Here is a 26,059-nt window from a genome sequence, read left to right as displayed (position 1 = left end):
CTTATAATGATGAGATCAGTTGAAGACATTCTTCTTCTCTAAGGTGACGACTTCACCTATCCATTTCGTTCATCTGTTACACCTTACCATGTAGCACCATCATGCTGCATCATGCATCTTCATGCTGCTCATGATCACTGTGCTGCCCATACATCAAGCTGTCTCATTCATCATCGTGCTGCCCTTTACTGACATGCCCATGATGCTGCTTCTATCATTATGATCTGAGATTGTTCATCCTTATTATTTCCATTATGTTGAGTCCTTTTACAGGCATACGAAGGATCTCTTGACCATCATAGTTCTATCATTGTTGCTGTTCATCATTATGACTATTATGCCAAGACAGTCATATATATATATAGATATGTAACACTGAGATAATCATTTAGTTGAGACAGTGTTAGAGCATGCTTACCCATATACATTTATATCCATGTGATTAGGTTGTTTATAAGGTAGGTCCGAAGTGGTCTTAAACCGAGACATATTGAACCTGTACTCACCAAATCTTGACTGTAGTTCTGCATGTATATAAATTGACTACATGTATATATATATATGTTGCCATCGTGTATATACATATCTCTGCATTGTTTGCCTGCATATATAAATATATTGCAGCGTTGTATCATAGCTTGCGTACATCATATCTATTTACTGTATATGATGACTGCCCAGCGTATATTCATGACTGCAGCGTCTTCATTTCCAACGGCTTCGTCATTTTCACTTGACTACAACTACTTCATTTACTGCGGCTTCGTTATTCCTCAACTGCGGCTACCCCTTTCCTTGACTGCAGCTATCGCGGTTATAATTTCCATATACAGCGTATATATGTATCACGTAGAAAGGCCACACATGTTCCAGGCTTCACGTAGAATAGCCATACCTGTATACCGTATATATATAGCGTATATATGTATAGAATGGCAGAGAGGAATGCGTGAACAGGTCTTGTTGACTCACTGTGTCTTATTGACCCATTGACTGTGTTTATATTTCTTCATAACCCTGGTGCTTACTGCGGCTAGGGCATTACTGCGTCTAGGGTATCTGGACAGCGTATGAACTGTGTGGATGTCGTTTCATAACTGTATAAACCCTTTATTAACAGCGCGTTAATAAGTCTTTATCAAAACTGCGGCTCACCTTAGTTACGTGGCACCCTTGCACTTAACTGCGGCCTTGCCTTTCCATCATTGCGGCTTTCTGCGGCTTGATTGTGGCTCTCTCCATATCACAACAGCTGTGGTTACCCTTTATGACAACGGCTTCTTATATCACTATGGCTACCATGTGGACAACGGCTAAGTGCTCCAGTTGTGCGTGTATAGACTACGTTCCACATATGACTGCGGCTCTTCGTAGCTGCGTTGCTTTTGACATGCGTTCTTCTGCGTATACATGACATCGTTGAGTTTCCACGACCGTTATACTGCGTATAACAGCGTTGACCATGGCTGCGTTATTCTGCGTATACATGACATCGTATGAATGTTTCCGTCATTTCACATAGGGTCTTACTACGGCTTCATAAACTGTGTATAAAAGTTTCCATGGACAGCGTATAAGGTTTGTTTTCATCCTCATAAGCCTGCGGCTAGCTAGGGCATTACAACAATTAGGGCATCAAAGCAGTTAGGGCACCATAGGCCAGCGTAATCCATAGTGTATCTCCTTCTCCAAAAACCCAAGACGTGGAGAGGAGATCACTTGAAGTGAGTTTGTCTTCACCTCAGCTCCGATACCATGTAAAGTTTTGTAGATGTTCTATGCTAAGAGCAATTTCACTTTTCTCACAGCAATCATACAAGTAGATAAGCAAAATGCAGATAGAACATATAAGCAGATCTTACAGAAGACAAATCAGAAACAAGAAAAATGAATGTGTTCGTTTCAGCGGTCAACAGGATGCTTCAACCAGCAAAGTCTCCTTTGGTCAGCCAGCCCAGCATGTGTCACAACAACCCTCCAACCAGTAGATGAGTCAACCCAAGACGTGGAGAGGAGTTGTGTTCAAATTCTCTCCAACTTTTCCTGTATATATATCCATCAATGAGGGTGTGTGACACATCTGTTGGGCATGTGAGCCTACATTACAAAACTGGCTGACCTTGCACATATAATTTATTAAGAATAATAAATTCAAAATATAAGTTCTGCTCATCGGATTAAGACTATTTTTATATGGATTTTACACCTCTCAGAAAGAGGAATCCAACAAAAATATTAGCCTCTTAATCTGAGCATCAAAACATGGAGTTTGGACCTAGTTGTCCAATTTTAACAAAAAGGTTTGACAACGAACCAGTGCCCAGTTCACCCCCCTTGCCTTAGGTTATCAGACTTAGGAGACCTTGGCATCTTGGCCCCATTGTTCGATCTTCCTCTCTCTCTCTCTCTCTCTTGTTAGGTCCTTGTGTTGGGTTTTCCGTTTTTCTAGTCTTGAGACTTCGACAAACTCACTTAGTGTTTTATATCATCATACTTTTGTCACAATTATATACATATATACAGGTTTCTTTCCTCGTATTATTTTTGGCATTTTCTAGGAGTGTGTTGACACTCCCACATTGTTTTCATATTGGTTATACTCTTCAATCCCATTGACATACTATTGTGGTCATTTGTTAGGCATTAATAAAATTATCTTATGCCCTCACAAGATTTCTCCAAACCTCTCTTTTTCTTCAAGAACTCTCTTTTCTTCTAGTTACAATCTTCCCATTTGAATTCGCATGCAAGGATTTTGGTGAATGGGTGAACGAAGAGAGGAGCCCTTCCTCTGTTACTTTCTTGATTACCTGATGGTAGGAGGTGGTTACTACGAAATAGGTGGTCATAGCTTTGGTATAGGAGATAGTTACTTAAAAATGTTGATTTGGGATAGCATCGGATGTGCTCTAGCCACAAAATTTGGGTCACATGAGATCTTGGGTCAGGAGATTTAAAAATTATTAATATTTTTAATCGAGTACCTAAGTCTAAACTTAGGGAAAATAAAATATTAATGTGTATTAATATGAATCTGTGTTAGAATGGTCCAAAAGACATGGATCAAGCCAGATCTAATCTTTAGCCGTTGATTAGGGACTTAATCTCGGCCGTTGAGATGTCAACAGGAAAAGTATAAGAGAAGGCTTGAGGGTCACTTAGAGAGTACACTAGAGTGATCAGTCATTCTATTCTCTAGAGCGGGGTTTGTTAAGAGAGATAGAATCAGTGATCGAGAGAGCAGCTGAGGGGCATTGAGTATAGAGAAACAGAGAAGGCAAAGATTGTGCAGGGAGAGCAGCGCAACAACAAAGGAGAGTGACGCAGAGTCAACAAGGGCTCACGCAAGGTCACGCAGAGGCAGCCAAGTGCTGCGCAGAGCACCAGAGAGGCCAGCGTGTTTGACGCAAGGCCCAGAAAGCTGATGCAGGGCCTCCTGGGGCTGACGCAAGCCAAGAAAGGCTGACGCAGGGCCAACGTGAGACAGAGAGGGGATGACGCAGTCCAGATTGGGCAGACACTGGGGCTGTAGAGAAGTTTTGTGCTGAGGAGCTGCCGAAAAGATTTTCCGGGGTTTCAGCCAGGAGATTTCTCTCAAACTGTGAGGTATAGTTGCTAAGGAAATTCTCTGTTGGGTAGGCCAGTTTCGGCACCCAGATTGTACTCTGATATTGCTTAATAAGAAAACCCTCAGATCGCTGCACCGGTTTTCCTGCATTGGGTTTTTCCGGGGACATTGGTCCAAAAATAATGGTGTCATGTGGTGTGTTTGTTCTTGTTTCTTTTAGTCCTGATCTGTAATATGTTGAGCATGCACTGGTGTTTATTTTCAGTATTTACTTTGTAAATAACTTGTTAAAGAAAAATAACAAGTAGGTTGGAATAAATTAGAAAAAAGTGCATGAAGGGTTTCTAAACTAAGTAAACTTAGAAACTTCAACAAAAAATAGGAGCTAGGCACTTTGGTATAGGATTACTAAGTTCTCATATTCAAATTTTCCTTTTCTATTGTACTAGGATGTTAGTCTAACTTAGCACTCTATGGGTAGGGTAAGGCATCATGATAAGGCATAGGTCATTTCCACATCAAACCCCCTAACCCTTCCCTCTAGTAGATTAATAGCATGATCGATGTCCTCACTAGTCAGCCTTGGAACCATTCATTTACATTAAAATGTTCCTATTTTTCAATATAGACAATCACCATGGCAACTACCCCATGGTGTCGCACAACACATAGTAAATGAAACACATAATTACAATACAAACAAGATCAAGTTCATGGGGTTAAGATTAGGGTATTACATTGGTGATGGAACACTTATAGTTATGAATGATGAGGGTAGGCTGTTTGAACATGAATGATGAAGGCATGTTGTCTCAACATGAATGATGAGGGTGGGTTGTTTGAACTCCTTGACCCATCCAAGCTAATATGATTTGGGATGATGTGTGGTTGTTAGCTTTAGTTATGTAATTGATTTGTGGCAGAAAAGGTTCTTCTAGGTACCTTGGACCAGGAAGTTAAGAAAAGGACTAATAAAATAACCGTTATGAAGTTAAATAAGCAACTCAAAGACCAAGTCATATCCTCCAAAGCAAGTCAAATTCTTCATGGACCAAGTCAAGCTACCACTTGGACGTTGGAGAGGAACATTGGAAACTATATGCTACATTCTTTATCTTTGACCTTGTGAGGCCGTCAATAAAGTGAATCTTGGACATGTCATTAGTCCATTGAGCTAGTTCTCTAATGCCCTAATGAATCTAGAAATTTTGACACTTGGGGTTTTGTTCCTCAAATTCAGTAAATGACTTTTGATGTAATGCATGTACCAAGCTGCCACATGCAAGCCCTATTTTGCCCCCTGGATACCTGTATGACTTGTTTGACCAAGCTGTAATTAGTCATTGCCTTCACTATTTGGAAAAATTATAAGTGGTATGAACTACTCTCATCAAGCTGAACAATTTGTGACCAACTGAGCTTTTGACTTTCGGGACCGCTTTGCATTGGGAATTGTGAAAGTTATCTATGTGACACTGCCATGCATGAGAACTACCCAGGGTATATTGCACCAAAGTTGAGGCCATGTATAGACTCTAAAGACATTAACCTAGTAAGACATGGGTGCACCTTGACACGGGTTGTACTAGTCCATGCATCGACAATTACCCCGACAAAAGTATGCTCCCATAAAACCATGAGTTCTCAAGTAATCTTGATTCCCAAATAAGGTCCTCCAGTCCTATTCAAGAAGAAAGGAACTTGAGATGAACTTCAGTGGACGAGCCATGGTCCAACCAACATAACAAAATATAGATAATAAGACATAGTTCTAGGATCCCTAATATAACGGCTCACATGGTTCTTACAATACTTTTGGCTTTTTACCTTGTGCTTACAATGGTGGTGAAATATGTTGCAACATTTTGTATGTACCCTTGCTGACATGAAGTGTAACAAGACCCAAACAACAAAGAATCACAAAGATAATAATTGGCTTCTCACACAAAAAGGTGGCATGCCCAGATTTTTTGTATTTTCTGAGCTTACTTGAATTGAAAATATAAGATGATATAGTTATGGAAGTCTATACCAGATGACTCTTATGGTCTGCAGCTACAGAGCAACAGAATAATGCAAATGTGTCATTTTGGGAGGAGAGTCATTTTGTTTGAACTCCTTGATTCATCCAAGCTAATATGATTTGGGATGATGTGTGGTTATTAGCTTTACGTATGTAACTGATTTGTGGTAGAAAAGATTCTTCTAGGTACCTTGGACCAGGAAGTTAATAAAAGGACTAATAAAATAACCGTTATGAAGTCAAATAACCAACTCAAAGACCAAGTCATATCCTCCAAAGCAAGTCGAATTCTTCATGGACCAAGTCGAGCTACCACTTGGACGTTGGAGAGGAACGTTGGGAAACTATATGCTACTATTCTTTATCTTTGACCTTACCAGGCCTTCAATCAATTGAATCTTGGACATGTCATTCGTCCATTGTGCTAGTTCTCTAATGCCCTAATGAATCTAGACATTCTGACACTTGGGTTTTGTTCCTCACATTCAATAAATGACTTTTGATGTAATGCATGTACCAAGCTGCCCAATGCAAGCCCTATTTTACCCCCTGGAAACCTGTATGACTTGTTTGACCAACTTTGACCAAGCTGGAATTAGTCATTGCCTTCACTATATGGAAAAATTATAATTGGTATGAACTACCGTCATCAAGCTGAACAATTTGTGACCAACTTGAGCTTTTTGACTTTCGGGACCGCTTTGCATTGGGAATTGTGAAAGTTGTCTATGTGAGACTGCCATGCATGAGAACTTCCCAGGGGATGTTGCACCAAAGCCAAGGCCACGTATAGACTCTAAAGACTCTAACCTAGTAAGACATAGGTGCACCTTGACATGGGTTGCACTAGTCCATGCACTGGTAATTACCCCTAGAAAAGTATGGCTCCCATAAAACCATGAGTCCTCCAGTAATCCCAATTCCCACATTAGGTCCTTTGGTCTTATTCAAGAAGAAAGGAACTTGAGATGAACTTTAAGGGACTAGCCATGGTCCAACCGACAGAACAAAATATAGATAATAAGACATAGGTCTAGGATCCCTAATACAAAGCCTCACATGGTTCTTACGATACTTTTGGCTTTTGACCTTGTGCTTACAATGGTGGTGAAATATATTGCAAAATTTTGTATGCACCCTTACTGACATGAAGGGTAACAAGACCCAAACAACCTAAGTTGCACGATATGGGGAAACGAGTACGAGTTTCTGAAATGAGAACGGGTACAAAGCGTGGCCCGCCCAAATTTTGGAAACGGGGAGATACAATATATATATATATATATATATATATATAGATTAGGACATTTAAGAAATATGTGCAGTCATAAAGCATACATGATACATTTTAATTTATTACATTATGATTAAATTGTCAATTCATAAACTATAAGTCTCTAAATTTACATCACATTTACTCATGAATGATCACATAATGAAAATAACAATATCCAAAATTAGCGATGAGAAATTTCTAATTTCTTGTCTCGTGCTTGATTGGGAGTCTCCTCCTACATAGTCGAACAACTTTAGTGCTCTTGATTAAATACAAGTTCCATACCCTAGTACCCTAGGTGCTCTTGATTATTGGGAGTCTCCCCTGCATAGAGGGCTTGGTTCTCTTCATTAAATTCAAGTTCCATACCCTAGTACATGACAAAATGCAATCGAAAATTGCAATCCTCCCAATCTTGAAATCCTGGAAAACAAATAAGTCTGCTGGATTTTGAGTGAGATCTAAAATTCTACTTTCTCCATATGAAATCCAATGAGGGTGAAACCACTCTCAAACATCCCGAGTCATTTCATGGTAATGTTAAAAATTTAAGTAAAAGTGAATGAGAATATTCACTTTTACTTTAAGAATTTAACATTACTATGAACTGCATATCAACATTGGGGCCATAGGCTTGAACATTAGGCTGCCCCAGTCAAAAAAATCATCTTTTTGCTAACTTGAGAGAGGCATCTAGAAGCATCCAGAAGCATCCAGAAGATATTTTAGTCGCCCAATAAAAAATTAGAAGTGGAAAAAAGAAAAGAAGAAAAGAAAATGTCGAGTGTTAATTGGAAACTCGTTTCCGGTCGTACTGGCCACGCTTCCCCAACGTGAAACAGGGCAATACAACTGAAAACGGGTTTCCAGGCTGTACGGTACGAGTTTCCTCGTTTCAGTTTCGTTTCCGGTCGGAAACGACCCCTGGGCAACGTTTCTAGCAACTTAGCAAACAACAAAGAATGACAAAGATAATAATTGACTTCTCCCACAAATAAGTGTCATGCCCAGATGTCTTGTATTTTTCTGAGCTTACTTGTATTGAAAATTTAAGATGATATAGCTATGGTTAAGTCTATACCAGATGACTCTTATGGTCTACAGCTACGGAGCGACATAATAATGCAAATGTGTCATTTTGGGAGGAGAGTCTGCAATATATTTATTTTATTGTTTAGATGTTCTGGGAAGCAGACCACATAGTTCTTTCCACTATTATATGTTTATAAGTTTAGGTGTGTGAATAATATTCATAGATCTAATGCCAACATTTTTCAATTCTGAGATGGAAATATAAATTTTGATTGTATATATGGATGTTGTTGAAGTAAATAAGTCTTAATGAAGATTAGTGTTATAGAAAAGAAGAGAGTTTTTTTGTTTTTGTTTTTGTATTCTTCTTACTGTTGATTTGGGGTAGCATCAGATGTGCTCTAGCCACGAAAATTGGTGGAGCACATGAGATCTCCAATACCTAGAAATGGTTTGGGCAGAATCTAACCAGTTTGGGAGATATTAAAATAATTAATATTTTTATGGAGTCCCTAAGTCTAAACTTAGGGAAAATGAAATATTAATGTGAATTGATATAAAATTGAGTTAGAATGGTCCAAAAGTCATGGATCAAGCCAGATCTAATCTTCGCTATTGATTAGGGACTTAATCTTGGTTGTTGAATTGTCAACGAGAAAAGTATAAGAGGAGGCTTGAGGGTCACTTGGAGAACACAGAGTTGATCAAGAATTCAATTTTTTGGGGTAGGGTTTGTTGAGGAAATCGAAGGAGTGATCAGAGTTCAACTGAGGGGCAGTGAATGCAGTAGCAGAGAGGCAGAGATAGTACCGGGAGCATCAGCGCAGAAGCTGGGAGAGGGTTGACGCAGAGCCAACCAGAGGCCACGTAGAAGCAGCGAGAGGCCACATAGTGGCAGCCAGGAGCTGTGCAGAGCCTGAGGAAGGGCCAACGTGGGAGATGCAGAGGCTCCAGAGGCTGATGCAGAGCCTAGAGAGGCTGATGCTGGGCCAGAGAGGCCGACGCTGGGTCAGAGAGGCTGAAGTTGGGTAGACGCTGGGCTAGAGAGGTTGTGATGCTGGGCAAACGCTGGGCCAGAGAGGCTGACGCAGACGTTAGAGGTTGACGCTGGGAGATTTCGTGGGGCAAATTGGGGTTGATATCTGTCTTCGACTAAGAGGTACTACTGTCGAGGGCATTCTCTGTTGGGTGAGCCATTTTTGGCACCCACAGTATGTTTTGAAACTGTTTAATAATAAAACACTTTGATCGTTGCACCGGTTTTCTCACATTGGGTTTTTCCGGGGACATTAGTCCAAAATTAACGGTGTCAATTGTGTGCTTGTTTTTTCTTCAGTTGATGATCTGTATGTGTTGAGGTATTTATTTTTAGTGTTTACATGGTAAATGACTTGTTAATTGACAAAACAAGTAGGAAGAAATAAATCAGTAAGTACAGGACAGTTAGACTTAGAAATTCCAACATGGTTTCAGAGCGTGGTTGCAGATAACATGAGAACTGAGGGCATCAGCTGAGTAGAGCAACAACAACAGAAACAACTGTCCCGAGTGACAGAAGCTGTTCCAAGCGGAAAAGCAGCAAGGAAGGGGTGACACAGTGCCTACACCATCAAGTTTGAGCTGGGAGAAGGATCAACGCAGTGGCAAAAATGAGCAGATTTGACCTACGCAGTGCCCAGTCATCTTTCTCAGTCAGGAAGGATTGACGGCCGTGGCCAAGATGTGCGGATTTTGCTGGGGCTAGGATTGTGCAGAGTCTAAAGGCTCTAACCTTCAATTTGCTGGGGCATAGGAGGCTGTGGAGAAGTTGCAGAGTAAAGTTGGTGGGGTACTGTGGTTAGATAGTACCTAACAGGGCAAGACCAAGGAGGAGGGAGTTGCTAATGAGGATTTCTAGCCAAGAAATCCGGATCAGTGGTGCAACTGCACTAACGATCGGAGTGGGGGCATCTCGACATTGGCAGAGGGGTTTCCAGGAAGGAAATCGAGGCTCAGAGGGAGTCACACCGAGAACTTCTAGGAGGGAAGTAGAGAGATTTGAAAAAGTCGAAAGAGGAGCAGTGAGATGGCAGTGAACAGAGTAAGAGATCAGGACAGACTGGACGGATCCTCAAACTTCGTAGTTTGGAAGGCTAGGATCATGTCCGTTCTAGACAGGAATCGTCTTAAGGACTTCGCCTTGAAAACGATAGTGATCCCAGTCGACCGAGCTGAGAATGATAAGTACGAGGAGGCAATGGCGAGGGCGAAGAGCATCATCCTTGACGGGGTCAAGGACCATGTAGTACAACATATTGTCGAAAAGGACACGATAACTGCGATGTGGGAGGGGCCCTAACGAAATTGTATCAGCATACTTCCGTGCAGAAGAAGGTGCTACTAGAAAATCAGCTGTGGTCATATCAGATGCAGAAACGTGAACATATAGACATCTTCTTCGGTCGATTGAAGGAGATCCGGGATCAGCTGACTTCCACAGGGGCCACACCGGATCAGGAATTAATGGTGAGGACCGCATTGAACGCAATTTCAGAGCACTGGGAGGTATTTGTTCAGAGCATACTGGGCAGATCGACCCTTCCAGATTGGGAGGAACTGTGGGTGGCTCTTCGTCAAGAAGAGATCAGAAGGCTAACCAAGGCAGGAAGTAGCGACAAGGGGGTCAGAATCAAGGAGGAGAAAGAGGAGGATGTTGCCCTAGAATTTGAGGGAAAGCAGGAGAAACGAAAGAAGTAGGACCTCTCCAAGGTCAAATGCTTCCACTGTGGGGAACTGGGTCATTATGCGAGCCAGTGTCCGAGGAAGAAGAGCAAGGGAGAGGCTTCTGAGACCAAGGCTGTGCTAGCAAGGGCGGAGAAAGAAGTGGAGACAAATGATGACTGTGCCATGTGTGCTCATGCACCTCGTGAGAGGAAGTGGGGAGACATCGAGCTGTAGTTAGACGAGCTACAAGCGATGAAGGGTAGGATCCTCGAGGTACCCAACCTCTTAGATTATACCTTGCTACGGGAGCCTCGAAGAGGAGTAGCAGAACTGACGAAGATGTCAGAGTTGGGAGATCAATTACTTACTTCTCAGTAACTGAGTTGGAGTGCAGTAGTTAGCAGTGGCAGTGCTATGGGCAACACGATGTAGCATGATGAGAAGGATTACAGTGCAGATGCAATAGTGGCAGTGGCAGAGCCATGGGCAACAACACAGATGCAGAGGGAGTTGTTGTACAGATGTAGCAGTGGCAGTGGCAAGGCCATGGGTAGCAGTACATGATGTAACAGTGCAGAGGATGTTGGGTAGGAGGCCTAGCATCAGCACAAGGACCGATGCTGGATGATCAGGGTGATGCTCAGTAAGGAGTATTACTAGAGCACAATCCTCACTAAGAGGGAGTGTTGATTTGGGGTAGCATCGAATGTGCTCTAGCCACGAAAATTGGTGGAGAGGCTAAAGCACATGAGATCTCCAATACCCATAAATGGTTTGGGCAAAATCTAACCAGTTTGGGAGATATTAAAATAATTAATATTTTTAATGGAGTAGACTTAGGGAAAATAAAATATTAATGTGAATTAATATAAAACTAAGTTAGAATGGTCCAAAAGTCATGGATCAAGCCAAATCTAATCTTAGCAGTTGATTAGGGACTTAATCTTGGTCGTTGAATTGTCAACGAGAAAAGTATAAGAGGAGGCTTTGAAGGTCACTTGGAGAACACACTGAGTTGATCAAGAATTCGATTTTCTGGGGCAAGGTTTGTTGAGGAAATCGAAGGAGTGATTAGAGTTGCAGCTGAGGGGCAGTGAATGCAGTAGCAGAGAGGCAGAGATAGTACTGGGAGCATCAACGTAGAAGCCAGGAGAGGGTTGACGTAGAGCTAGCCAGAGGCCACGCAGAAGCAGCCAGGAGCTGCGCAGAGCTTGAGGAGGGCCAGCAAGGGAGACGCAGAGGCTCCAGAGGTTGACACAGAGCCCAGAGAGGCAGACGCTGGGCCAGAGAGATTGATGCTGGGCAGACGCTGGGCTAGAGAGGTTGACGCAGACCCTAGAGGTTGACGCTGGGAGATCTCATGGGGCAGATTGGGGTTGATATCTGTCTCCAACTAAGAGGTACTACTGCCGAGGGCATTCTCTGTTGGGTGAGCCATTTCTGGCACTCAGATTGTATTCTGAAACTGCTTAATAATAAAACTCTGAGATAGCTACACCGGTTTTCCCGCATTGGGTTTTTCCGGGGACATTAGTCCAAAAATAACCGTGTCACTTGTGTGCTTGTTTTTGCTTCAATTGATGATCTGTATGTGTTGAGACTGAACTTGTATTTATTTTCAGTATTTACATGGTAAATAACTTGTTAATTAATAGAACAAGTAGGACGAAATAAATCAGAAAGTACAGGAAGGATTTCTAACAGCTACTTAGAAATTCCAACACTTACTTCAGCCTTTGATTTTTCTATAAAAAGCTAAATGTCCTTGTTCAGATCTTATGTGACATATTTTCATTAAATCACTTCTTACAAAGGTGCCAATTTTTTGTTTTTGCAGAGGTCAAAAACGTCCAATGGGCACACCTACACCAGGATTTGGACCAAGTGTGAAACTTGATTTTGAGCTAGAAATGGTAAGATTGTTGAGAATCTCACAGCAAGTGGAAACTGAATGCGATGATAACATTTACACAATTACATGATTTTCTTTTGGTTGGACGAAATATTTGTGCATTTAAAAAAAGTAAAGATGAGAATATCACAACATCAGAGCTGTTTCCTTCACCACATTATCAAAAATTGCAGTGGATGGAAAGTGGATGCTATCTATGGAAGAACTTGTTTCTTTTGGCTGGAAATAAAAAAAATTGTGCATGTAAAAGGTAAACAAGGGACAACATTGTAGCAGAAGTTGCACTGTTTCCTGAGCTGTAGTCTTGAATCCCAAATTAGGAGCATGGAATGAACTGAATTGCAATGGAAAAGTTTATTCATAGATTAAACTTATTTTGTTTGTTTGAAGTTTTATCATATACTTGAGTTTTCAGCTCAAAATACCATGTTACATTTGTGTGTAATGATCAAAGTGTGTTTTCATCAGTATAATTCAGTGTCGTATTGGAAATTTAATGTCAACAGATAATCTGGGTTTGTGTTTTAGGCTATGCTGGTTGGACCTGGAAATGAGTTGGGAACGTCCGTGAGTGTGGATGATGCACCTGATCATATTTTTGGGCTGGTTCTAATGAATGATTGGAGTGGTACTCCCCATTTGGGAAACTAGACTTTTTGTTCCTTTCCTTTTTTTCTGATAATGGGTTCAGTTTTTAAGTCAATTCACTAGGCTAAATCTCAATCAGGGCAATAATAGCCTTAAAAGCCAAGTTGGATATTTTTGGTTATTTTATGTGAGAGAATTGCTTTTGGTTTTAAGCCAATCTATTAGCTAAAATAACAATCAATTCATAGCATTTATAAACAGACCTTGGTATTGGCAGCAAGGGATATACAGGCGTGGGAATATCAACCACTTGGGCCATTTTTGGGAAAGAGCTTTGGTAAGAATATCTCGGTGCCACATTTGTTCATATGTGATTCTTGGCTTCTGTGTACTGTGGAATGGCTTCAAAGCAGTGTCACATATGTTTTGAATGTTGCTTACTGGATTTCGATTTATTTCAGGAACAAGCATCTCACCCTGGATTGTCACTCTAGAGGCCTTAGAACCTTTCACCTGTGAAGCACCTGTACAGGTAATATAGATTTTTTTTTTGTTCTTTCGAATTTGTATAATTAATCTATTGTTAATGATTATTGCCTTTTCTATGATGAGTTCTTACCCCTAAAGTTACCGTTCTGCATGATGTGTATATAGCCATACAAAGGACATTTTGTGGCAGAAGAACAATTTTTTTTTTTTTTATTGAATTAAAATACTCATGTAAAAAGCATCATAAGGGTTGCTTGTTAAAGAGAAAAAACTGGTTTAACAGTTGAAAGTAAGTTACAAATATTAGAATTTGAAATTATTTGATTTTATGACAATACCCTCTTTTTGCTCGACGTATGCTGTTTGACAGCAGTTTCATGATAGATGTTTGTGTAGAAAAAAGCAAAAAAGTGAAGCCAGAGAAAAAAGAACCTAAGGAATTTTTTTATCAAAAAATAGCATATCGAGATTGGGCTCAAAGAGCTATAACTGAGAATATCACTGAGAAAATATACAAGAAAAATGGCAACTCACTGAACATCACTGCTGATTGACTAAGAAAATAAAAAAAAAGTAAATTGGCAGTCCATTCACTGCTGCAGTGCGGACTGAACAGCACTGCTGATTGCTAAGAAAATAAAAAAAAAAGGTAAATTGGCAGTCCATTCACTGCTGCAGTGCTTCGATAAAATAAAGTGGAATGCCTTTTTTGTATGTTAATATTTATATTAGGGGTAGTGAACTTTAATGTTTGTATAGTTTAACAACTATTGTTAGTACTTGTTGCATTTAGTATTAATACATAAACGTTAGTAGATTATTGTGAAGCTAGAGTAAGATAACATCTGCTAACCAAGCGGTTGAAAAAATCACATACGTAAACAATGTTTCTTCCGCTTTATGCGTTTGATATTTATTTAGTAAAATACTGCGCATCTTTTTGTTGCCGGAAATTCTGTGTCTGCTATCCGCTTATGATTGCAATATATTCACTCAAACAATTTTGATGGAGTCTGGTCTTTGTGGTCAACGCTGATCATAGCCCTAGAAAGTGCTCTGTTGAGAAAATTCTGGCTGATTGAAGAAAAAGTTCATTGGTCTATTTTGGAAAGGAAAAGTACTATGAAGAATAATACCGGATTGCAAGCATATTGCTTATTTGTCATTCAAATGCATTTTTTAAGCTAAGTACTAATATTCATTAGTTGCCTTGTAAATTTGCATCTCATCTGTCTGTGCACTAAAGCTTAGTTAACGCTGAATTTTTATGAGTTTTGTATGGATTTTTTTGGTTAACCATTATCAGGTGAGATGAGGTGATAACAAGATGGGAAGTAGTAACACTTCAAATATGAGTTACAGGAATTACTTTTCTGGATATGTGTTGAGTTGGAGCAAGATCAGAACACATTCTCTTTGACTGTAAATGGGATGGAGTCGCTCAAGCAACAGAGAATTCTATTAGCTAAGAAGACTTTGGTCTGCATTGGAAACCCAGCTTTCTATCACATGATTAGCAAGACTGTTATTTAGAGTAAAGCCATCTTTCATGTACTTGCCAACATACTTAATAGCCAATTTTGTGGAAGGATACTATTCTAGTTTTTAGATCAAGATTGCAAATCTAGGTGGCCACATTAGAGGACAAATATGACATAACGGACAAGAATGCCATAGGAAATGTCACTATTGCTAAAAACTGAATACACGGAAACAGGGGAGATGTGGAATATGATAGTTTGTTATGAATGGAGTCATTTCATACATTGAGGAAGGGCACCTTATATTTCATTCATTGGGTAGCTGTGCTGCCTATTAGAACTATGTTGTATTAATGACACCTTGTTAATCTGTAATGACCCCTTAATCTGTGTGAGCTTTATAACATATTGAAGTTTTGTTAAATGTGGATTCATAGTATTTGAGTGTCAATATGTCGACAACTAAAAGAGACCACAAGTGACAACAATAACAGAAGTTATTTACAAGATTTGATAAGCATAATTTCTTTTACTAAAGTGCTTATCATATTACCAACTTATTTTGTGCCTTTAGTGAGATTTGTACATTGAGCATTTAGAGACATTGCAAGAGAAGACGCCTTGTACAAGATCAAGGTAGTAACATCGAAGGTGGATTGACTGACTCACCAACCCTCCAAGATCAATCGACATTTTTGATAGAAAGAACTAGATTTGGATGCTTCTTTGGCATAAGCTTTGATTCATCGTTAATGTGTGCACATGTGAGCATAGTTTTAAAAACCGGTTACCGGCCTAACCGGCCGGTTGGAAGCCTGGCCGGTCCGAACCGGCCCTTCTAACCCGGTTTAGACCCCCTCGTGCCCAAAAAAAGGCCTTAACCGGTAAAAACCGGCCGGTTTAGGGCGGAACCGGCCGGTTTATAGCAAACCGGCCGATTCCGTCCTAAACCGGCCGGTTTATGGACAGGCCGCCGGTAACACCAAAAAAGCGCAGCGGTTTTGGAAAGGAGGGCGGTTTAGGGGTTTTGGGGGTGAGGGAAAGGTATTTTCCCTCCAAAAACACCCTCACACTTGCTATAATACACCCCTCTCACTCTCATTTGTCTCACACAACTGATTTGGAGTGTTTGTGAGTTTGTTTGTGAGCTTGGAGAGTGTGGAGTTTTTGCTGAAGTAGTCATCTTGGAGTTGGAGTTGGAGCTATTTTGGAGATAGTGTGTAGCTGTCAGTGGAGTTGCCATCATCAAGAGGAGGCTAAGGGAGCTACTTTGCATTTCCAGGTAAGGATTTGCACTTGATAATTCCTCATTTGAGTCTGCTGTCCATGAATTATTTTTTTTGTGCTATAAACTTCCCACTTCAATGATCTATCATCTATGCTAAGCCTATGAACTCTCTAGCTCTATGCTACCAAATTTTGTAGCTTGCATGTGCATTTTTTTCCTACATTTATCATTGGTTTTCCATGTTCCTTAGCTGCAATTTTTTTTTTAAATGGCAGATTTATTTGCAAATTGTTATTATTTCAAGCAAACATGGCTCCAAAAGGAAAGGACAGTGCATGGGTTCATTGTGATGTAATTGAGGGAAAAATGATATGCAAATTATGCCATAAATCTATTGGAGGTGGGGGTATTCTTAGGTTGAAACAACACTTGGCTGGGGTAAGAGGCCAAGTAAAGCCATGTGATGCACCAAAAGAACTGTTAGGTCCTATTAGGGCAGAATACATTGCCAAGCTTGAAAAATTTTATGAGGATAAGGCTAGGGAGAAGGCCATCCAAGATGAAATTGCAAGGAAGAGGGAATTAATGGAAACCATGAATGTTTTGAAACAGAGTGGGTATGATGATTATGAGATTCAAGACTCCACTTCTATCCCTTCCACCAATGACCCCTTTCACTATGTTCATCCTTCTGTTGGAGTTGGCCAACCATCAAAAGGAGCAAAGAGACCAAACATCCAAAGTTATTTCTCATCTTCTGCCACCATTGCCTCTTCTAAATCTAATCCCACTTCCTCCCAGCCAAGTTCTCAACCCACTTTGGATCAGCATTGGAAAAAACAATGCAAAGAAACTTCTCACCAATACATTGCTAGATGGTGGTATGATTCAGATATCCCATTTAATGCTGCTCGCTCACCTTATTACCAAGCTATGTGGGACTCTGTTATAGCTGTAGGAAAGGGCTTCAAAGGCCCTAGTATGCATGACTTGAGGGGAGCTCTTTTACAAAAAGAGATATCTTCCATTGATGAGTATTTGGTTGAGTTTAAAGAGTCATGGGTCAAAACAGGTTGTTCCATTATGTCAGATGGATGGACCGATGGAAAGAACCGCACTATCATTAATTTCCTTGTTTCTTGCCCTCAAGGAACCATGTTTTTGAAATCAGTTGATGCATCTGATAGGGTAAAGGATGCAAGCCTTCTATTTGAGCTTTTGGATAACATTATTCAGGAAGTTGGGGAGCAACATGTTGTGCAGGTCATCACTGATAATGCCTCAAACTATGTTCTTGCTGGAAAGATGCTTGAGGCCAAATATAAGACCATATTTTGGACTCCATGTGCTGCACATTGCATAGACCTCATGCTTGAGGATATAGGCAAGGTGGAGTGGGTAAAAAACACTGTAGAGCATGCCAAGTGCATTACAAAATACATTTACAACCACTCATGGGTATTGAGCCTAATGAGGAAACACACTGGAGGCAAAGAGCTTGTTAGGCCTGCAATTACGAGATTTGCAACTCACTTCCTCACGTTGCAATGTCTCAATGGTCAACATAGAAACTTGCAGAAAATGTTTTCCTCTGATGAATGGTCTGAATCTCGGTGGGCTCGTAGACCAGATGGAAAAGACACCAAAAAGAAAGTGTTAGACACTTATTTTTGGAAAAGGTCTGTAGAGCTTGTGAAAATTACCGAGCCCCTTGTTAAGGTGCTAAGGTTGGTGGATGGGGAAAGATTGGCCATGGGCTACATTTATGAAGCTATGGATCAGGCAAAGGAGCAGATACGGGCAACTTACAATGACAGGTTAGCTAAATATGGCCGTATATGGGAGATCATTGATAACAGATGGAACAATCAACTCCATCGTCCTATACATGCAGCCGGGTATTTTTTGAACCCAAGGTATCACTATAAAAATCGGCTAGGAGATCAGCATGATGGGGAGGTCAGAGCTGGATTGATTGATTGCTTGGAGCGCATGGTCCCTAACCATGTAGACCAGTTGGATATACATAGACAGCTTACTATTTTCAATCAAGCAAGTGGTACTTTTGGCAAAAACTTGGCAAAGATGGCAAGGGATGTGGACCAACCAGGTAAGCAATTCCAATTTCCATTTTGTTTTTCATTTCAAGTTAAAATTGTTTACGTTCTTTACAATTCAAATTATAAACTAAGTTACTAATTATTGTCTTTTTCTTTGCAGCACATTGGTGGGAGTCATTTGGTGGCCAGTGTCCTCAATTGCAAAGGTTTGCAATTAGAGTCCTCAGTCAAACTTGTAGTGCTTCAGGTTGTGAGCGCAATTGGTCTGTTTTTGAGCGCATACACACGAAGAAGAGAAACCGTTTGGAACAAAAACGGTTAAATGATCTTGTTTTTGTGCAATACAACCTTCGACTGAGGAGGAACCAAATGATGAGCAAATCACCTGATCTAGATCCCATTGTGTTGGACGATATTGATCCAACATCAGAATGGGTGGAGGAGACTGAAGATCCTGTGTTTGAGGCTGATTTTGATATCGACATGGCTTTAGCGGAGGATGAGGCAGATTATGTGGCGGCATCAGAACCAGGATCAGTAGCGGCATCAAGGAAAGGCAAGGAACCAATGGAAGGCACTAGTCGTGCAGGTCGACAAACTCGTGCTTCCATTAGGTCCACTTCTATTGTCATTGGTGGCATTGATACTGATGTTGCAGATGAGGCAGAGGCATCCTCAGACTCTGAACCAGATGATGTCTATGTAGCTCCTGATGATGATCCTGTGTCTAGTAGTGGTGATGGACTTGATGATTGATCATGTGTACACTGTAGACTTGTAGTAGGCCAATGGCCTCATAGCTTGCAGCATTGTTTTTGGACTTTATAGGCCATTTAGAGCCTCATTTCTTATGTATTTTGCTATTTTGTCGATGATATGTATTGCACTCGGTGCCATTTTGATATATTCACCTTTGCATGGTATATAAATGAGCAAACTTTGCATATTTTGTCTCTATTGGCTTGGAATCATGGTTTTACATCTTAAAAATAGTTTTGTTTCATTGCAAATTAATTATTTAATGTATTTTTTAAAAACCGGTTCGTTTAGACCAAACCAGTCCCGGTTAGACCGGTTCCGGTCGGTAAACCGGTTCATTAGGTGGACCGGTTCGGTCACCGGTTCCGGTTTTAAAAACACTGCATGTGAGACACAATGAATATTCACATAAGAGATCAACAATGAGAAAAGGACTTTGCCAGAGTTGTACACATAAAATGTACATTCTACATCACAATTAGGTGTATAGAAGAGTACAAAATTGTGGTTGGTGGTGGTAGGTGAAGAGTTAGGTGGAGTGTTAGGTGAGAGTTACATTTATCTTATTGAATAGGAGTTACAACTATACATATGAAGTATTGGGTGAGTTATTATCTTTAACCATCTCCTATGAAGAGTTAGATGAGATGTACAACTATAATGAATCTTTGACTAAATTAACTAAAAGTAGGTCTCATCATTTCCTCTCTACTTAGATGAGATAAGAAAATATTATCAATGCTCAACAATTGACCATAAAGGTAGGTCAATAGGACTGTAGAGTAAAGTGATGTAGATACAAAGCAGGAGTACCAACATGTCTCCTATATATAGAGCAAGAAAGTAAGGTAAAGCCTGAAATCTATGCTAAAGCATGGAAATTCCTTGACTTCGAATATAGGTGGCCACAATGGGAGGGAGATGTACAAAGGGAAAGAATCCATAAACTAGATCATGGTCCACTAGATCTATGTCTCCAAACATTCTAGGTTGAATGGAAAAAAAATCAAGATTGAATGATGTCCAGAGGAAGAGTTGGTCGAAGATTTGGACAACCCACCTTATTGTTACTTGAAAGAGGTAACTTGCTATTGATGCTTAGATAATATCGTCTACGTGCTGGTAAGGGATCTAGTCTAGCAATGTCTTTGAGATCTCTAGGGAAGGGGGATGGTCCCTCGGGCCTGCGTTGATCTAGAGTTAGAGGCATTGCTGTTATCAATTTGTTTGTGGTGCTCGTAGTTGATGGGAGCTTTGTAAAGTAGAAAATAATTTGCTGAGTGAAATCTAGTCTTGGAGCTTGGGAAATGTGGGCATGAAGCTGTTATAAACAATCCATGTTTATACTTGATAGAATTATTCTGCAAATATAAAATATATTGATGATTGATAAGAATAATGTTTCGCAATGAGCCTCGTTGCGATTTACTTATAACATTGTCTGGTCATGAGGTGAAGGGGTATGTGCCTTTTGACCTTTTCATCAACTATTTAGCTTATTATTATTTATTATATTTATGTGTATAACATTGTATTCGTCATAAGCAATACTTTGCCCTCGAAGCATAGTAAATAGGATTTCTCTACTTGAGCACATTTTTGTGGTGGAATGAAGTGGAAGCTTCAATACCATATAATTTATAGTATTGACCTTGCTAGTTAAACTCCATGAATTGTTCTTCAAAGTTTGTGGTATAACTTCCCAACTGCATCAACCCTTTTGCACCTAGCACTAAATCCAGCTCTTCGAGCGATAGAGCATAGAGTTCTGCTTGTAATTGCGGTTCTTGTATTTGAATTGAAACTTCATGACATTTTCCTACTTCTTTGACCTTTTGCGCATTAGGAATTTTCACAGTGAGGTCCTTGGTGGGGTACACGAAAAGGTTTGGTTGTTTAGCAACAACAATGTCTATACAATTGTGAGTAGTGCTAGAATCTATGAATGTTGTGATATTTTTATCTTTTATGATTCCTTTAAGCTTCAGGGTCTTAGGTTGTGGTTTCCCTATACACTATTTTATAATAGTGTAATGACACATCTTTACATCTATGTCTTGGTGTCCAATTTTTTCTGCACGACAATTGTTTTCCTTCTCTCCAATACACGCTAGATGTGTTTTGAGTCCTCCTTTGCTTTATAATTATATAATTTCTTATTGTCACATTTGTGCCCTAGGGACAATTTGTCCCCACAATATCTACATTTGTTTACCCCTTTCTTATTTGTGTCTTCGTGATGGTTTTCATCTTCCTTGGTGAATGATGGCCTATTGAATTTTGTTTTTTTGTTCAATTAGTTTTGCCACATGTCTTGCATCCTCAACAATTTTAGGGTTTCATAGTTTTATTTCACTATGAATGTGTTATGAAACCAGCTCACAAAAAGATAGAAAAGATAGATCAACGCCTTAGAATTCAGCCTCTTCGAGGGGGCAACCTCCTTTACATTACATAAATGAACAATTCTTGGATGATACAAATGAAAATACCTCATTTCTATATATAGGAGTCTAAAGGGTCATCATATAATCAGGGCCGACATAACAATAATAATGTAAGGGCACAATAATAACAATAGTGGGCTTCTATGGGGCACAATAGTAACAATATGCGGACTACATGGGTACAAAAATATAATAAGGGGGTTGTACTAATAACAATAAGGGGTTACACTAGTAGTATAGGGGCCTAACATGTCCCTCTCATTCAAAAAGTGTTGTCCTCAACGCTTGAGTAGTTCTTGATGCTTCTGTATAAAATTCTTGTCCTCCCATGTGGAATCTTTAGCGGGTAAGTTCTTTCACTTGATGAGATACTCTGAAATTGATCGATTTCGTAGCTGTCAGGTTCTTGTTTCTGTCACTACTCCAGGTTCTAATATGATTTTTCCTTCCTCTTCAATTTCTCGCAATATTGTATGAATTGGGATCTTTTGCAACTTTTGAATAAGTGGCCATACATCCCTTCTTCCATTCATCCCTTGCTTCGTTTACCCAATTTGGTTGGATAATAGAAATATGACAAAACAATGCTTCCACATCCTCATCCTTTCTTGAGAGTGCATCTGTAACAAAATTTTGCTTTCCTTTTCTATAGATGATGTCAAAGTCATAACCCAACATATTTGTGACCCATTTTTTCTGTTCTTCTAAAGATAATAGTTGTTCTAAAAAGTATTTAAGACTATCATGATCCATTTTTACTTTGAAGTGTCTTCCCATTCGGTAAGGTCGCCATTTCTTAAGCGCATGTAGTATTGCCAACATTTCCTTCTCATAAATAGCTTGCTTGAGATGTAGCTGTAAAAATACCCAATCACCTACATCAAAACATTTTTCACTACGATGTTGATCTACCTGTTGTTTCATTCGATTTTGCACCAAAGTGGCGTTATCCTTTAAAAGTTGGAGAACTTGTTGTTGATGCTCGATGTGATCTTTCATTGCTTGAACCTTTTTCTCTTGATATGTCCTTCTATCTTGAGAGTTTGAGGAGTGGTAATTTCTTCCAATGTTTTACAAGATATGGTCGGATTCATTTCTTGATGCTCGATGTGAACTTTCACTTCTTGAACATTTTTTTTCTTGATATGTCCTTCTATCTGGATAGTTTGAGAAGTGGTAATTCTGACCAATGCATTACAAGATATGGTTGGATTCATTTCTTCTTTCTTGATGTGATCTTTCACTTCTTGAACCTTTTTCTTCTTGATATATCCTTCTATCTTGAGAGTTTGAGGAGTGGTAATTCTTGCCAATGCTTTACAAGATATGGTCAGATTCATTTCTTCTTTCTCTAGGGTTGGGTTTGGCGTATATCCTCTTCTTTTGATGTTTCTTGATCCTTTTCTTCCTTCTCTTCATACTCTATGTAAAATAGTTTATTCTCAGCACACTTATGGCCTTTAGTGTATTTGCTATCACTACTGTAACGAAGCCCTTTTGCTCTTTTTTTCTTCCAATTGTTGTGGTGTCAACCTTATAGGTTGTGGAAGGCTAGGGGAAACAACACTTCCATCTTTATAGTTGTGAGTGGTATGCTTCTTGGTTGCCATAATTTTGCTTTCCATTTTCATTGCTAACCTAAATGCCTTCTCTAATGAATCAGGTTCCCAAAAGCAAACATCATGTTGGATATTATCCTTTAAAGTCCATTTGAACACATCAATCCTATGCTCCTCTGGAATATTTTTTACCCTTATGTTCAATTTTTGGAACTCCTCAATGTGCTCCATTATTGAACCCTTTTGTTAGAGACTTATCAATTGGCTAAAAAAAGTGTTGCTTTTTGTATCCTCATAATGTGCTGCCAATTCTTCCGTAAAAATTGCCCAAGCGATAATTTGTTTACGAGAGCAAAGCCATTGATACCATACAAACTGATTTGGTTCCAAATATAAAGTTGCAATGCGTACCTTTTGTATGTTTTGCACATTATTGAGATCGAAAAATTGCTCCATCTGTAATATCCATGTTGCGGGATCCTTGCCATCAAACTTCCTCATATCGATTTTTGGAATATGGTGGGTCTTCGATCCAACATTAGAGTCTATGGAATCATGATTAACATTTCTTTTGTTTTCATCATGAGTTTCCTTTACTACCCTTTCACCATTAGTGACCATTTCTTGTAGCAACTTATTCATATTTATCTTCAATTCTTCCATCTTATCATCCATGCCATCTATTTTAGTGTCCATGCCATTCCTCTTACGCTTCCATGCCATCCATCTTAGCTTCTACGCCTTTCTTTAAGCAATCCATCTTAGCTTCTACACCTTTCTTTAAACCATCCATTTTAGCTTCTACGTTTTTCTTTAAACCATTCATCTTAGATTCTGTTAATTTTTGTGCAAGTGACACTTGTTGCACTTGGTCTCATAATTTTGATATATCATATTGCATTTCTTCCTCTTCTTCATGAGTCATGCTAGAGCTTTCAAGTTGCTTACTAAGTGTTTGCATTTTCTTTCCTCGGGGCATCAATTACCGATAATAATGCTTTACTATGCCCTTTGAATTCCTTCAAACTAATTTTTCAAACCAAGCTTATGCAAAAATTTAAAAAAAACTACACACCTTTTTTCACTTATAGGAGCTTGATATTGAATCTGATGTATTTCTGTAATTTCGGATCATCCAGTTTTAAAATTGTGACCTATAGTAGCCTTCTGCATCCTCTTTCTAATGCCACCAGTCTGATCCAAATTGGATTATCCAAGGAAGAGTTATGCACAATCTCGCAAGATGACCTGATTATAGACCTTTCTAGAAGAGCGAACTTGTATGAAGTGCCACATGTCACTGTTTCGACCTTTGGCTTTGAAAAATATATGAAACAAACTACATTTCGTCCTCTTTCTGTACCTTCTTACAAAATTTCAATCCGATGCTCAGAGAGAAAATTATGACGATTTTCCCCAGGTCACCTGCTCACCTGTTTGGAATGTAATTCAGGAGTCTGCAAAAAGACCAACTTCCTCAGATCATATCTTCGCAAATATAGCGCGAAAATGCCACGATGACCTATTTGGAGCAGCGAAACCCTAGAATCCAAAGCTCTGATACCAAATGTTATGAAATCAGCTCACAAAAAGATAGAAAAGATAGATCAACGCCTTAGAATTCAGCCTCTTCGAGGGGGCAACCTCCTTTACATTACATAAATGAACAATTCTTGGATGATACAAATGAAAAGACCTCCTTTCTATATATAGGAGTCTAAGAGGTCATCATATAATCAGAGCTGACATAACAATAATGATGTAAGGGCACAATAATAACAATAGTGGGCTTCTATGGGGCACAATAGTAACAATATGGGGACTACATGGGTACAACAATATAATAAGGGGGTTGTACTAATAACAATAAGGGGTTACACTAGTAGTATAGGGGCTAATAGAATGTAATCCTTCAACCCACAAATATACATTATTAGCAATTGTTCATTTGTGAATCTATTTTGTCTTGTTGCCATAACTTCCCATTTGTGCTTATAATCATTTATGCTCTCTTTTTGTTTAAGATATACACATTTGTTATATAGCTCATTGTTTTCTTCATCATGGAATATTTTTAATATAATAGTCATGAAACTTTGCCAATGAAAGGAGCAAACGTCACATTTTCTAGCCACCATAAAAACAAATCATAAGCTTCCTCTTCTAAGTTTTTGGAAGTTCTCATTATTTTGTCTCTCACCTAGCGAGAGGGGGGGCGGCGTTGATTCAAAGATACCCTCCATTTTGTTGACCCAGACCACTGCTCCTCTATGGTCCTTATTGTCATATTTTGGTAATTCTTTTTTGACATTTTGATAATCTCTATCTAAACTGTTGTGTGACATTCACTTCCTGAAAAAATCTTATTGTCATATTTTGGTAATTCTCTTTTGACTTTTTGATAATCTCTATCTAAACTGTTGTATGACATTCACTTCCGGAAAAAATCATTTGTGATTATTCTTGATATGTTTGATCACTTGTATTTTGTGGTTCTGGACTTGGTGTCGATTTTTTGTAGGCTACCTTTTCTGCAAATAATGCATCCACCTTTTTAGTTAGTTGGTCAATTCTTTCATCATAATAATTGAGTATCCTTGTTGTCATTTCTCATTCTTAATGCAGTTTGCCATCGATTCTTGGACTGTACTATCAACTTGTCAACCATGTCCTCTTTTTTTATTAGTTTATTGATTTTATCCATTAACACTTTTTTTCCTTCTCTCAACTCTTTTTGCTCTTTTTCCATGTTATAAAAGACAATATCTTATATGATTGACCTTATCTCTATATTGTTTAACTTCTATAAATAATTCTCCCTTCTTTTTTTACTTCATTTAGTTTTTTTTTTTAATTATTTATTTTTTATAAAATGATTTTATTATTAATAAATAAATAATTCCTGTTTTTTTCTTTAACTTCATTTATGCTTTT

The 26,059-nt window shown here is 39.2% G+C and overlaps 1 protein-coding gene across 2 annotated transcripts in view; it reads left to right on the top strand.

The window, feature by feature from the left end:
• Window positions 1-26,059, top strand: part of LOC149266362 (fumarylacetoacetase) — a 184,077-nt gene that overhangs the window by 121,815 nt on the left and 36,203 nt on the right. For both annotated transcript variants that reach the window (XM_089430445.1, XM_089430443.1), the window contains exons 6-9: window positions 12,440-12,515; window positions 13,043-13,142; window positions 13,380-13,439; window positions 13,564-13,634. In XM_089430445.1, coding sequence (XP_089286571.1) covers window positions 12,440-12,515; window positions 13,043-13,142; window positions 13,380-13,439; window positions 13,564-13,634 — 307 coding nt within the window. The remainder of the gene's footprint in view (window positions 1-12,439; window positions 12,516-13,042; window positions 13,143-13,379; window positions 13,440-13,563; window positions 13,635-26,059) is intronic.

Source organism: Pinus tabuliformis, chromosome 6 (assembly GCF_031772625.1).
Source record: "Pinus tabuliformis cultivar Carrire ecotype Pingquan chromosome 6, CPIR1, whole genome shotgun sequence".
NCBI lineage: Eukaryota > Viridiplantae > Streptophyta > Pinopsida > Pinales > Pinaceae > Pinus > Pinus tabuliformis.
Note: the sequence above shows the minus strand (reverse complement) of the source record. Positions and strands in the feature narration are given on the sequence as shown.